The following is a 15,530-nucleotide window of genomic DNA, read 5'->3' on the forward strand; positions in this document are numbered from 1 at the left end:
AAGGAAGAGAAAAAAGGAAGGAGAGAGAAAAAGGGAAAGGAAGAAAGGAGGGAGAAAGAAAGGACAAAGGAAAAGAACAAAGGAAGGAAGGCATGCAGGCAGGAGAGAGAAAAAAAGAAGAGGAAAGAAAGAGAAAGAAAAAGAAAGGAAGGAGAGAAAAAGAAAAAGGGAAAGGAAGGAGAGAGAAAGAAAGGACAGAAAGGAAGGCAGGAAGGAAGGAAAGAAAAGAAAAAAGGAAGGAAGGAGAGAGAAAAAGGGAAAGGAAGAAAAAAGGGAAAGGAAGGAAGGAGGGAGAAAGAAAGGACAAAGGAAAAGAACAAAGGAAGGAAGGCAGGCAGGCAGGAGAGAGAAAAAAGAAAAGAGGAAGGAAAGAGAAAGAACAAGAGAAAGAAAAAGGAAGGAAGGAGAGAAAAAGAAAAAGGGAAAGGAAGGAGGGAGAAAGAAAGGACAGAAAGGAAAAGAACAAAGGAAGACAGGAAGGAGAGAGAAAGAGAGAAGAGGAAGGAAAGAAAGAAAGAAAAAGGAAAAAAGAAAGAAAGAAGGAAGGAGATATAAAGGGAAAAGAAAAAGGAAGGAAGGAAGGAAGGAAGGAAGGAAGGAAGGGAGAAAGAAAAAAGGAAGGAAAAAGAGAAAAAAGGAAAGAAAAAGGAAGGAAAAGAAAGAAAGGAAGATGAGAGAAAGGGAGAACAGAAAGAAAAAATGAGATGAAAGGAAGGGAGATGGCAAAAGAAAGAAAAAAGGAAACGAAAGAAAGGTGCTCATCGGCTCAAATGGAAGAAAGGACACTTAAGGGATCTGGAAACGAGACGCACTTCTGGTTAGTTATATGTTTAAAATACACAGGTCTGTTTAGCGTACTGAAGGCTCGTCAGAACTGAAAATGCTGACCGGCTACTAAATTTACCAAACGATTCGATACAACAGCTGGAGAGCAACAAAAGGTCAATGTCAATGCCCTAACTGCAACAATAAAGGAAAAGGCTTTGAGCTTGAACTTGATCCTTAGCCTGGAGCAAAGAAATGACTGACAATCAATCTCATCATACCTCACATCCTTGCCTACGGTCATGGCAGCAATAACCTTTTTCACCGCTTCCTTCCTCTTTTCTTTCTTCTCATTGTTCAACTCGGCTTTCAGTTCAAATATCTCTCCTGGAACAGAACAGCATGATTAAAACACCTTTAAGCTTCACTAACAGTTTGTCTCACATTCTGAATAGGCCATTCATGAGTTCTAATGCAATGAATAGATATACAGTGGATATTTAAAAAAAAAAAAAAAAGCCTACACACCCTGTTAAAACAGCAGGTTTTTGCAATGCAAACAAAATGAAACTAAGATCAATCTTTAACGTGATCTTGCAAAACAACGAAATTCAAAAGGTCTTTATGGTCTGATGAGATCAAGGTAGAATTTTTTGGGAATAATCCTAAGAGATATGTTTGATGCAAAAACAAGACCAAAAAACACAATCCACACTTTAAAAGGATAATGGCTATATGTATATAGTTTACACAGAAAAAAAAAATTCCAACCAAAAATAAATCTCTCACACACACACTCCGCAAACAAAGCACATCATTGTACCTTTAGAGGTACAACAGCTTGTCACTGGGACAGTAATGGCCCTTTTCCACTACTCTTTTTCAGCTCACTTCAGCCCGACACGGCTCGCGTTTCGACTACCAAAGAACAGCACAACTCGGCTCGCTTCAGCCCTGCTTAGCCCCTAAAACTCGCACCGTTTTGGAGTGGGGCTGAAGCGAGCCAAAGCGAGCTGAGTGAGGCTGGGGGCGTGAGCAGACACTCCCCTGTGCACTGATTGGTGAGGAGGAGTGTCCTCACATGCCCACACACGCCCCGCGAGCACGCTGGGATCTGTAAACACCGTAAACCCGGAAGAAGAATAATTACGAGAATTTCTGAAGCCTTTTGCGCCTCGTCTCATCTATATGCTCTTGCCAGTATCTGTTGGCGCTGTCGGTGACAACAAGCCACAGCACCAAGACCAGCAACACTAACGACTCCATGTTTATTGTTTACTATTTGGGTCGTGAGACTACCGCTTAAAAGATCACTGATGTCACTGTTTGTGCTGCTTAACGACATCACGTGACGTCCACCCACTTTCGCTAACGCCACCCAATGTGTCCACCCACTTCCAGCCAGCACGGTTCAGCGCGGTTGTAGTCAAAATGCAACTCCAACAGCCCCACTCAGCTCGACTCAGCCCAACTCAGCATGGCACGGCTCAGCCGCGTTTGTAGTGGAAAAGCGGCATAAGGTACTCATCTATACCCTTTATACACTGCTTGGGAACATGTACCGTTTTGACCCTGAAAAGGGACACATCGTTACCCTGAAGTCCAATAATGAGCCCTTGGGAGTACATTAGTGGAGATGGACTCTTACTGTACCCCTATTTCTGAAAGTATACAGCGAGCATGACCCGATTACATGACCAGAGGAACTCCCGCATGGCATGGCAGAATCTCCCAGTCGGTCCTGAGTTAAATTTTTATTCCAGAGTTTTGAAAAAAAAAAAAAACACACATGATGGCTGCGCATGGTGAAACATGGTGACGGTAGCATCAAGCTCTCTCACTCACAAAAATCTGATTTTTCCTTTTTAAAACAGAGGTGTGTAGACTTCGAGATCACTGAATGTACGCATTACCTTTCTTGTTTGTGGTGAAGTACTTGGAGTCGGTCATTCTGAGTGGTTTTTAAGTTTAGCTGCGGGGAAAAAGGCGACATTATTATCACCCAGAATACAACACAATAATAATAATAATAATAATAATTATTATTATTATTAAATAAATAAATGTACAATATTGACACGTATAATAATTTAGAAACCACATGAACGACAATATACAGGACTAATCTTTATTTTATATAAAAGAATCCTGTGAATGTTGTTACTTATTTCAAACAAACAAACAAACACGCCTATTAAACGTTAACGTAGACATAACCAGCCAGCTAACACTAGCAACGTCAGCCAATTATGAGTCAAACAAACAAAACATTTTCATTTAAAATACCTGCAAAATTTGTGTACTAAACTGTATGGTCGCTCTGTAATTTTATTTTGCATTAAAAAAAAAAAAGTTAGCCGAGTGTTGCTGCTAACACCAAGCTAACACAGCTGCTAGCCGCTAAGCTAACATATCGATTAAATATATCTGGAACTATTGACAGCAAGCAAACACAAACCTCACCTTGGGTACAGAAATAGCGAAATTAGAAAATATATAAATATATACAAAATACAAACTCTAATTCCTATCCCAGTGGGTTGGAGTGTAATTCTGCTTTTCCCCGTTTTCAGGCCACAGCTGCAGATGGTGGGAAAAGATGGAGCACCTCCCGGAAAAAACCTCAATGACACCGGAACTGAGTTTAAACAGAATTTGCGGAAACACGGAGCGATTATAATGTAGCACGAGATGTTTCTATTATTACTTCGCCATATTGGCTCAGTGTATGTGTAGAATAGTTATAAATATATACCATGCTTCGCTTAGTTCTACGAAAAACACATATTTCTTTGAGGCGGTGTCTGCTTGCTAATTAAAGTATAAATTGCACTGTGAATCCACCACGATGGCGGAACGAGGAGCACATCTGACCACAGCAGCAGCTGAAGGCAGACCATCTATTTTTGAGGTTTTAGCTCAGGACTCTTTGATGAACGCAGTTAAACCTGCACTTGAGCACGCTGTTAAAGTAAGTCATCTAAAATGATTCTTCTAGTCTTGCTGAAATGGAATCACACCCACTGATCAGACTGTCAAAGTCTTCTTGATCTTCAACATCTAGTCAAGTCAACTTTGTCAAATATGCTGTACATGCTCGACATACAGCACAGATGAAATTTCAGTCCTCTCTGACTCACGGTGCAAACAAGCAATGCAATAAATAAAAATAGAATAATTGAGAAAACAAACAAACAATATAAACAGTATAAACACTCTAGATAGGAACTAGACATAGACTAAACACTCAGACAAACAATATAAGCAGTATAAATAAACAGTATAAACACTAGATAAGAAGAACTAGACAGACTAAACACTCAGACAATATAAAGTAAGAACTAGACAAAGACTAAACACTCAGACAATATAAACAGTATAAACACTAGATATGAACTAGACAGACTAAACACTCAAACAATAAGCAGTATAAATAAACAGTATAAACACTAGATAAGAAGAACTAGACAGACTAAACACTCAGACAATATAAACAGTGTAAACACTAGATAAGAACTAGACAAAGACTAAACACTCAAACAGACAATATAAACACTAGATAGGAACTAGACATAGACTAAACACTCAGACAAACAATATACGCAGTATAAACACTAGATAAGAACTAGACAAAGACTAAACACTCAGACAATATAAACAGTGTAAACACTAGATAAGAACTAGACAAAGACTAAACACTCAAACAGACAATATAAACAGTATAAACACTAGATAGGAACTAGACATAGACTAAACACTCAAACAATATAAGCAGTATAAATAAACAGTATAAACACTAGATAAGAAGAACTAGACAGACTAAACACTCAGACAATATAAACAGTGTAAACACTAGATAAGAACTAGACAAAGACTAAACACTCAAACAGACAATATAAACACTAGATAGGAACTAGACATAGACTAAACACTCAGACAAACAATATAAGCAGTATAAACACTAGATAAGAAGAACTAGACAAAGACTAAACACTCAGACAATATAAACAGTGTAAACACTAGATATGAACTAGACATAGACTAAACACTCAAACAATATAAGCAGTATAAATAAACAGTATAAACACTAGATAAGAAGAACTAGACATGGACTAAACACTCAGACAATATAAACAGTGTAAACACTAGATAAGAACTAGACAAAGACTAAACACTTAAACAGATAATATAAACAGTATAAACACTAGATAGGAACTAGACAAACTAAACACTCAAACAATATAAACAGTATAAACACTAGATAAGAAGAACTAGACATAGACTAAACACTCAGACAATATAAACAGTGTAAACACTAGATAAGAACTAGACAAAGACTAAACACTCATATATACATACATATATACACACACACAAATTGGTTCAAATAAACAAACAGTCAAGAGCACTTGAGGTATAGCAGGTAAACATGAAATAAGCAGTATAAACAAACTAGCAGCTGTTAAGATGAGGTAGTGCGGAATAGTGCAATCTGCCTTATCCATGCAATTATTCAATCAGCCAACCACGTGACAGCAGTGCAATTCATAAAATCATACAGCTTCAGTCAGTGTGTTATATCAGAATAAAGGAAATATGACTTGTCATATGGATGACTGGTTTGAGGATTAGAGTGGTGTGGAAAAACAAAAACCATCCACTGGGCATCAGTTGTATAGGCAGACACCTTGTTGTTGTTGAGAGAAATCAGAGAAGAACAGGCAGCTTGGTTCAACCTGACAGTGTCAGGAAGGCTACAGGAACTCGAATAACCACTCTTTAAAACCGTGGTGAGCAGAAAAGCATCTCAGAATGTATAACATGTAGAACCTTGAGGCAGATGGGTTACAAAAGCAGAAGCAAGTACACAAGTCAGTGAAAGATGAACTACAGAGTTAAACAAATGCAACAACTGATTCTTACAACCAAAACGTTTATGGGTCCGTCTCAGAAACTGGTCTCTCATTTGGGACATTATGGTCAAAAAATAAATTTTCTAATTTTCCTTTTTTTTTTTTTTGCATTTACCTAACACTCAATGCTTCTTTTGTCATGTTTAATAAGAATAAAGATAGCATCTTGCTTTATCTGGCCTCCACTGTGGAAAATATTTTTGATTACAATTCAAATGCTTTTGTAAAATTGATTTCCATATAAAATAACTACAACATGAAGAATTAAAGCCCCTCCTTCACAGATGAGTGAAAATATTGAATAAATTTCCTCTTTTTGATTGCTTGCGTTAAAAAAGCCAAGTTATGATGACTGAATTGATTATTCACTTAAATATGAATAATATGATACATTTTGGGGATTTGATATGGCGAAATAGGACACAATGGAAAACTCAAGAACACACTGGAAAGATGAGAATAACGGCGGCGCTAAAAGAACAGCGACTGTACTGGCTGAAGGGCGCGCGAACAACGGGACATCACTACCGTACCGGACGGAGCACGAGGCGGGGGCGGGGCAAAATGACTGGTCGTAGATTCTATCCAAAGTTCGATCTAAATTGACCGTGGTTGCAAAATATTGGCCAAAAATACGCAAACACTACGAAATATGAAAGCAAGATGAAAAAGAAACATTCTATTGCTTTATACTGCAAGACTAAAACAAAATAAAACTGTCAAAACTCACCTTTTCAGCGATAACGTCCGAACGGATCACTCGCGTAACAGAAAGACCGCAAATGGAAGCACGATCAACTTCTAACTGTTGGAGTGGAAAATTCCATTCTACACATGCAAATTGTTAATGTGTGTCCTTCCCCGCACACAAATAACACGCTACGGTAAAAAATACACCACAACTCATTTTATAGCTCAGAAATTCATACAAGACCAGCTACCATCGTAACATATTCTGTAAGAAACATATTCTATACCGAACTTTCAGCTTTCATTTTAAAAAACAAAATCGCAGATTTATAACTCAATTTTTATATGGCGTAGTGATTTTAAGTTACTGCTTTTGGTGAGGTAGTGACCTCGACCCTGAGGCTTTCCGTTTAGATCAAAACACACGATCGTATTGGTTTTGGGTTTGTGGAAAATGGAGTTACAACGGTGATCAAATATTTTGCATGATGTTTTATTACGGTTATGATTATTCTGTGAGCGCACCAATCCTTAGGTGGATAAAGTTACAACTTAAAATACAATTAGTGATAACTGTAGACTTTTCAGTGGACTACAACCTTTTTAAGGGAATGCGATGTAGTCGACCGTTTATCATGTCCCAGATCAAGCCGCCATTTTTCCACAAATTTGCAGAATTTTTGCCAAATTCTGATTCTAATTCACGTCAAAGATTGTTTTATCTGTGGCCCACTTTACACGGGGACGGTATAAAACAAAAACGCAAAAGTCCGTTTTCGTTCTCACTTTTTTCCGCGTCTACACGACCGTTTTCAAGGAGGAAATCTGCGTCTATACGGTGACGCATAAATGTCTCCGCTATGTCTGCACGCATGCGCAACGTCTTCCGTCTTGTCTGATCTGCACATCTGCGCCGCTGTTCTGTCAAGTTATCCTACCAAGCCTACTACGCATGCGCGAAATCCAGGACGGTAGGAAAATTCAGCAGTAGTTTTGTCCCACCGATCAGCTGGGCTGATAGAAAATCGGTGAGAATTTCACGCATTTGCCGATTTTTATGTTTTGTGCGTATTGGTCGAGTCTTTGGCCGAGTCAAATAATTTGTAATGACTTGTTTTGAATAATAAAACGGTCTGTATGAGAACTTGCTAGGATAACTTTACAGAACACCGGTCCGGCTGAGGTACTGTAGTGCTCGAGGGAGGAGCAGGAGCAAACCGAAACTCTTTTAATCTGCCTTTATTAAGTAACACTCACTCTTCTTTCGGTGAAGAAGAGAAAAGGCAGTGTCCATCTCAGCAAAATAAATCCGTTCGGCTGCTAGTTTTGTTTTCAGTCTTGGGTTTATGGTTTCACGAGCGGCTTGAATAGGCGGCGCGTGCGTGCGTGTGTGTGTAACTTGGCGACACCAAACTGAGGAGCTCCAGCTGGGCGAGTGAGCAGGAAAACACATCTACTGCATTAAAACACAGAGCAGCTTGAAGGTCCGTTAGATCGATGTAATCAGACATGCTCTTACTTTTTTACTTACTTTCTTACTTCCCGGGCTGGCATGTGCAGTATATGACACATGTATGACGTAAACGCGTACCCAACGTGAGCAGATCCGAGCAGAGTTTCGCGTATTGGGTAGTTTAGACGGATACGCAACGGGGGCCGTTTTTAAACTTATCCACTTTGGAAGGCGTTTTCAATTTTATCCGTTTTTCAGCCTCGGAAATGCCGTCCTCGTGTAAACGAAAGGCACTTCTGATAAAATATTTAGTCGTTTTTACCTGACAGCGTCCTTGTGTAAACGGGCCCTGTATTATTTCTTTCATCATTTTATTTCAAAACCAACATCACCATTCAAAACTGTATAGTTTATTGACTGTGAGTATATTTAGTGGGGGACCCCCACAGTACCCAGTTTCTGAGACAGACCCTTATACAAATAAATGGTGTGAAGTAAACCGTATGACAACCTATGTAAAAAAAAAAAAACAACTAAAAGATTTCATTACTAATTTCATCGTTGGCTGACTACACTACTGCTTTTCTATGACACACATTACTGTTCATGATGCGTCCATAGATTCTGGCTGAATCCAACCCTGCTCGCTATGGAGTCCTCTGGAGGAAGTTTGATGAGATTTACGCCATCCTTGACCTTCTGCTGCAGCACCACTTCCTGCTGCATACCAGCTCCTCCTTTTCCGAGAACTTCTACGGGCTAAAGCGTGTAGGTCCAGACGACAGCAGACGTGCGCATCATGGCCTCGGCCACAGACGACACCTGCGCTCTCTGCTTCTCCTAGTGCTCCTCCCTTACCTCCGAACCAAACTGGAGAAGGTTCTGGCTCGTCAGAGAGACGAGGACGACTTCTCGATACGGATGCCCCAGTCCCTTGCTCAGAAGATGTACAGGGCCTTCTTGGCTGCCTATCCTTATGTTTGTATGGTGTGGGATGGCTGGAGTTTTTGCCATCAACTGCTGTACGTTTTTGGCAATGCGCGCACACATTCGCCCCTGCTATGGCTGGCAGGAGTTAGATTGTCCCATTTGACAGTTCAGGACATTCACAGCTTGGATCTTAAGCCAGTGGGGCGAGCACTGACCTCGAGCCAAAGGTGAGGAAAAATCCACAGTGAACGAGTTGTATAGTAATCGTTATAATTAATAATATGATCTTCAGGTAGCAGCCATGATTCATTTTGTAACAAATTCTGACTTTAACAATTTCCTCCATTACCCATAATGCTGTTCAACTACAGTACCTACTATTAGTCTCTTCCACCTCTACCTGAAGAGATACCCACCGTTGACACGGTGCATCTCTCATGAGTTGGCTTTTAAGGAAAAGGGGGTGGCGCTAAACAGATTTGCTGACTATGTAACTTATTTCTGGCCCTGAAAACCTATAAACAAAATCCTAAAATGAGCAAAAATCGCAAGATTTAAAGCACGGCAACATTGCCCGGTACATCTTTCCCCAGTGTTCTTTGATATTCTATGATTATTCTGGATCTCGAAACATTTTGTAAAATTACAAACTGCACCTTTAAAGTGTATGGAATGCCTTATTGTAATGCTTTAAAATGAATATCATTATTAATGACCAAAATGAATTCATAAACCAGGGGGGAAAATAATATTATTTTATTATCAAGCACAAAACTATCAATAAATCGCGGCGTCCGGATCCTGGAAAAAGGCAGCCTTGCCTCGGGGCTAATCTCGCATGATGTCACGCGTGGAACTCCGGTTATCTGGGTCGTTTCGGTTCATCTAACTCTGTGCTTGTTTACTCACTGAAATTGGATATTGTTGTTGGAATCTTACAAAAATAACTCCGCGCTTTCCTGTTGTTGTGTTTGGATGTTCAAATCCATATCCAACAGGACATTCGTTTCACGAATTTCCCAGAAATGATACTAATCTAAAGCGACAGTAGGTGAGGTTTGTGCAAACGAAGCGGGCAGATTTCGTGTTGCCTACTAATAATAAATCCGATTCATCAAGTGTTCACCACCACCAGAACGACCACATGGGAATTATTGGAGCAAAAAAAAAAAGAAACCCATTTATTTAATAAATGACATTTGATCTGACATTTGGACAGTTCGTCGATTCCCCTATTATTGCCCACTTCATATTTTCTTTCAGTAATTATGCTGAATAAGTGTACGTTTTAAAGATTATATTCCTGCATTTATTGAGGTACATGTAAATATTTTCCATATATTTTGCAGCAGCCAGCTTAGAATAAAAATCCACAAACCAATCTGTGTTTCCAATTCTTTCTGGCTGGTGGTGCGCTATCGGCGGTGAGTGGGACTGTCGTGAACTGAGTAAACTGGCATCTGTTTCTCATCTTGGGGGCTTGAAAAGATAATCATTTACTCCGGAATATCCTTGATAATCATCTGCCCCTTCATCCGACAATATAAGGGTGTATTCAGACCAGGATAGTTCACTTGCTTTGGTCCGAACCAAATGTTTATTTTTTCATTTTGGTGCGGTTTGCTTTCACACTGTACATTTTAGTAAGCGGACCAAAATCTGTCAACAAAGCCACGCGCCCTGAGGTCGTTCAGCTATTGGTCAGAGACGACACGCGCACAAAGCGCTGTTCTGGGGAGCGCGTGAACCCCTTCTCCTTCATTTTCTCACTGAATACAGCAAACACGTCAGTATTTTTGTGTGTTCTCTCCAAAAGCTCAGATATGTGGACATCTGCCCATATATCCACAAGGGTACGCGTTTCTTCCTCGGCCCATGTTTGCCCCCTACTCATTTTTTGTACTCTGTAGTCTAGCCTACCACTGGTCTGAATGACTGAACGACTGTTGTAAGGTTCCCTTGACAACCGAAACAGTGTTTGCACTTTGCGGTGGAGTGTCAAGACTCTGTTTCCCATAATGCTCGACAAACGACGGAAGCTCCCGAGGTACAAAAAAGCAAAACTGTCGGATTAGGTCCGGTCTGCTTTCACACCTCCAAAAGGTCCGCACCAGGGTTCCTTTGGTCCGGACCGAGTCCGACCTTGCAGCTCGGTCTCGGTCCACTTGTTTGGTCCGGACCAGAGTTTGGTGGTTTGTATTCAGACCAACCCAAAAGGTCCGGACCAAGGGAAATTTGGTTCGTTTGGTCCGGACCAAACAACGTAGGTGTGAATACGCCCTAAGAATCTCAATCACTATCAGAATTCTCTCCAAAACACGATTCCATATCGAGACTGGTCTAACAGCTGCTGCGCACGGGAACGAAATTGATACCTGAATTGTTACACGTGTGATGTCACGCACGCCTTCAGGATCTTCCAGTTCAGTCTCGGCAGATTCCGTGAAAATTGGCTGATCTTATTGATTTTCCGTTAATTTATGGCCTTTTGGATCAGCTATGGTTCGAAAACACATGGTCAATCAACATAATGATTGTTGCTTTGTACAAGGAAAAAAGTGGGGTTTAATTTAGGGACATTAAGTTCACTTTAATATGTTCCTGAGCATATCACTCTGGAAAAGCATAAACACTATTTTTTTCCCCTGTCTCTCTTCTTCCTCAGCTTTGGAGGACGGCTACAGCGCGTCTTTTCCACAGTGGTTGGCAACGTTGCCATGTCCCTCTCCACTGGTCTGTCTATGGGAGTGTTTTTCCTGCAGTTCTTAGAGTGGTGGTACTCCTCAGAGAACCAGACCACCATGAAGTCTCTCACCTCTCTCCCTACACCTCCACCCCCACTTCACCTGGAGGACCAGGACGCTGCACCAATGCACAGCAAAGTGTGCCCGCTTTGTAGGAAAGTGCGCAGTAATGACACGGCCCTGGCCACCTCGGGCTACGTTTTCTGTTACCGTTGCATTTATACGCACGTGAAGACTAACCACAGGTGTCCGCTAACAGGCTACCCGTCTGAACTCCAGCACTTAATCAAGCTCTATTCTCCAGAGGCGTAGACCAAACTGATCATGTGACCACACCTGCTGGGAATTTTTTTTTTTAAGTGAGTCCGATCATATGACTCATTTTTAAATAAACCCGACAAAGTTTGATATTATGATTAGTCATTGTCCATCTTTGACTAGTCGTTTCATTGTTTAGTGAAATATCTTTTAGTTAACTTTTACATATGCGATTATGAGCCTGAATCAGAAATGTATTCCACACATGCACTGATAAAACAGTAAGTGTCCCTGAATTGTCTTTGTTCTAGATTTATGTTGATTAATTCTGATAACTGATCACATCCGATAATACACTTATAGATTCCACCACTAATTTTAAAGCATTCCAAGACCTCTAATTTGCCTACAATCGCAGTTTTTATCCCCCGCTGGCTGAAAGGCCCGAAGGGGGATTATGTCGTGGCGACGTCCATCCATCCATCCATCCTGGGAAGGGTACTCACCTTCTGAAATCAACTCCTCTCACAATTTTTTGAGGAATTTCACGCAACTTGGCAGGATTCTTTGTTATATGTCGGTAATACGCATATTGTAATTTTGTTAAATTGGGTCAAATTTTACGAGCGTTACAGCCCTTGATTAACAAAAGTATACTTTGACTATTTCCTCAGTGTGTGTTTTCCTTCTGAAATCAACTCCTCTCACAGTTTGTGGCGGAATTTCACCAAACTTGGCAAAAGGCTTTGTTATATGACAGTTATACGCATATTGAAATTTCGTTGAAGTTGGGCGCATTTTACCAGAGTTATTCCCTCGATTATTAACAAACTTATACTTTGGCAATTTCATCAAGGCGTGCTTGCTTTCTGAAATCAACTTCCCTCATAATTTTCATCCCCCGCTGGCTGAAAGGCCCGAAGGGGGATTATGTCTTGGCGATGTCAATCCGTCCGTCCCGGGAAGGGTACTCTCCTTCCGAAATCAACTCCTCTCTCAATTTTTGGAGGAATTTCACAAAACTTGGCAGGATTCTTTGTTACATGTCAGTAATATGCATATTGTAATTTTGTTCAATTCAGTCGCGTTTTACCAGAGTTATGGCCTCGTCGCCAGCAGGGGATATTATGCTCTCGGAGCACTTGTCCGAGATGTCGTGGCGATGTCCGTTCATCCAGCCGTCTGTCCCAGGAAGGGTACTCACCAAAGTACACTTGGTTGTATCTGTTACAATATTCACAGTGTGTAAGTAATATAGGAGGCCCAAACAAAGTTGACACTGTTTTACAAGTGCCTTCTTGGAGACAGTTTACTTTTAAATGTTTGGCTAATGAGTGTGTACGGAAAAGTCCACACCGGTTAGTTGCATGAATAAACAAGACGCGATATTTGGGGATTATGGAAGTTCAGTTCTCATAATAGTTAACTAGAAGGGCACTGGGTAGAGTGCATATGGTACCTCCGTCAAGCCACCTATTATCAACATCAAAATCAAGTCACTTGAACCTAGGGTCATATTAAAGCTGTCTACCAAATTTCATCCAAATCTGTTCACTACTTTTTGAGTTACATTGGGAACAGACAAACGTAGGCGAAAACATACCTCCACCAACTATACTGGACGAGGTTAATGTCAATAATGAGAATTTTCTTATAATTATGACTTTTTTCTAATAATTATGAGATCCGATTATTTTATAATCTCATAAGAATGAAATCCTATATCGTAATTATGACTTGCTATCACATATCTATTTTTGCACATTCTGGACATACTGTACAGCTTGGACTTCAACAACTCATGCAAATACCTCTTAAATATGTCCACTTTTCACATTTGTATATTTCAGATTCTTCTGGGTTTTTTTTTATTCAATGTATATGGCTACTTTTTATCCCTCGCTGGCCAAAAGGCCTGAAGGGGGATTATGTCGTGGCGATGTATGTCCGTCCATCTCGGGAAGGGTACTCACCTTCTGAAATCAACTCCTCTTACAGTTTTTGGAGGAATTTCATGAAACTTGGAAGGATTCTCTGTTATAGGTTGGTAATACACATTTTTAAATTTCGTTAAATTGGGTCACACTTCACCAGAGTTACAGCCCTTGCTTAACAAAATTATTCTTTGACAATTTCATGAGTGTGTGTTTTCCTTCTGAAATCAACTCCTCTCACAATTTGTGGAGGAATTTTACCAAACTTGGCAAAAGGCTTTGTTATATGTTGGGACTACGCATATTGTAATTTCGTTCAATTCGGTCGCATTTTACCAGAGTTACAGCCCTTGCTGTACAACCTTGTACTTTCACAAAGGTGTGCTTGCCTTCTGACATCAATTTTTGGAGGAATTTCATGTAATTTGGCAGAAAGTTGTTGTTTTTTTTAATCCCCTGCTCGTCGAAAGGCTCGAAGGGGGATTATGTCGTTGCGCTGTCCGTCCCAGGAAGGGTACTCACCTTCTGACATCAACTCCTCCTACAATTTTTGGAGGTATTTTATGAATCTTGGCCGGATTCTTTGTTATATGTTGGTAACTCGCATATTATAATTTCGTTCAATTCAGTCACATTTTATCACTTATGATCTAGTTGTTAGCGGGGGATGTTGTGCTCTCAGAGCACACTTTTTTTTCCCCCCTTCTTATTAGCACAAATTCTGCTGAACAGTATTGCGAGAGCCACAACAGGAAGTTGTGTCTTTCACCAACCTGCATTCATTAACCAAATAAGCAAGCCTGTGCGTTGCTAAGGATGGAAGAGTAAACATTTGGGAAGGCATTTTATTCAATTTAATCCAACACAGAGGCCAAAGAATGCATTTCCCCCTTAATATTAAGGGTTTTTTTTTTAAAATCCCCAAACATACTTAAGGCTCGGAGGAGTGAAAATAAATAAATTCGAGACGTAAGCAGGAGGGTGGTAGAGATCAGAAACGGAAAGTCATCCAAGTTGAAGGTTCATGCAGACGTCTAAAAATACATTTGTTCCCAGATCCATGACCGCATGGCCTGCTGTATTCAGAGGTTCATAGCAAGAGCCTTCCGAGAGACTGATGTTTGGTTTAGAAAGGACCAGAAAAAGAAGAAGAATGATGGGGAAACCCCACACACACAACTCTGCAGCTGAAGATTAAACAAAATTAAAGCCTGCTCAGAGATACCCAAAGATACCGATACTAATTCATGATGTGTTTCTCATCGTAGCTGCCGCATGGCACCTTTGGTTGACAAAAATAAACCCGGTTTTGTGCAGCATGCAAAGCGAGCATTGAAGTGCACAACCAGATTTGTTTAATGTGCAAATACAGACAGTCAGGCAGACAACTAGTGTCTTTAAAAACACCTGCAGGTTGAAGCAATGAAGTAGATGTACAACCAATTTAAAGACTTGTTAGATAATGATGATCAAGAACGCTAAAACAGATAAAGGCCTTCGAAATTTCCTTTTAAACAGGAAGCTCATGGTCTGTGGCTGAAATCACTCACTATATACACTGAGTGCAGAATTATTAGGCAAGTTGTATTTTTGAGGATTAGTTTTATTATTAAACAACAACTATGTTCTCAATCAACCAAAAAGACTCATAAATATCAAAGCTGAATATGTATGGAAGTTAGAGTGGGGCGTTTTTAGTTTTGGCCATTTTAGGAGAATATGTATGTGTTCAGGGGCAATTCTATGTAAATGTCAACCTCACAGGAGATCCCAAATTTCAAACTAAACAAACTAAATAAATAAATATTTTGATCACCTAATATGTCACTGTCAGTCTTTCTTA

The 15,530-nt window shown here is 40.1% G+C and overlaps 2 protein-coding genes across 2 annotated transcripts in view; one reads left to right on the forward strand and one right to left on the reverse strand.

Annotated features, from left to right (window-relative positions):
* ap2b1 (adaptor related protein complex 2 subunit beta 1) overlaps positions 1-3,396 on the reverse strand; it is a 68,267-nt gene extending 64,871 nt beyond the window's left edge. The window contains 3 exon segments of the mRNA XM_060912824.1: positions 1,047-1,152; positions 2,679-2,737; positions 3,229-3,396. Of these exon segments, the coding sequence (XP_060768807.1) occupies positions 1,047-1,152; positions 2,679-2,715 (143 nt within the window). The 5' untranslated portion in view covers positions 2,716-2,737; positions 3,229-3,396.
* Positions 3,397-3,436: 40 nt separating this feature from the next.
* On the forward strand, positions 3,437-12,415 carry pex12 (peroxisomal biogenesis factor 12). Its single transcript, XM_060912823.1, has 3 exons — positions 3,437-3,736; positions 8,443-8,978; positions 11,417-12,415. The coding sequence occupies exons 1-3, from the start codon at positions 3,614-3,616 to the stop codon at positions 11,805-11,807; spliced, it is 1,050 nt and encodes a 349-aa protein (XP_060768806.1). The 5' UTR covers positions 3,437-3,613; the 3' UTR covers positions 11,808-12,415.
* The last annotated feature ends 3,115 nt before the right edge of the window (positions 12,416-15,530 follow it).

The sequence above is a fragment of the Neoarius graeffei genome, chromosome 28 (genome assembly GCF_027579695.1).
Source record: "Neoarius graeffei isolate fNeoGra1 chromosome 28, fNeoGra1.pri, whole genome shotgun sequence".
Taxonomy (NCBI): Eukaryota; Metazoa; Chordata; class Actinopteri; order Siluriformes; family Ariidae; genus Neoarius; species Neoarius graeffei.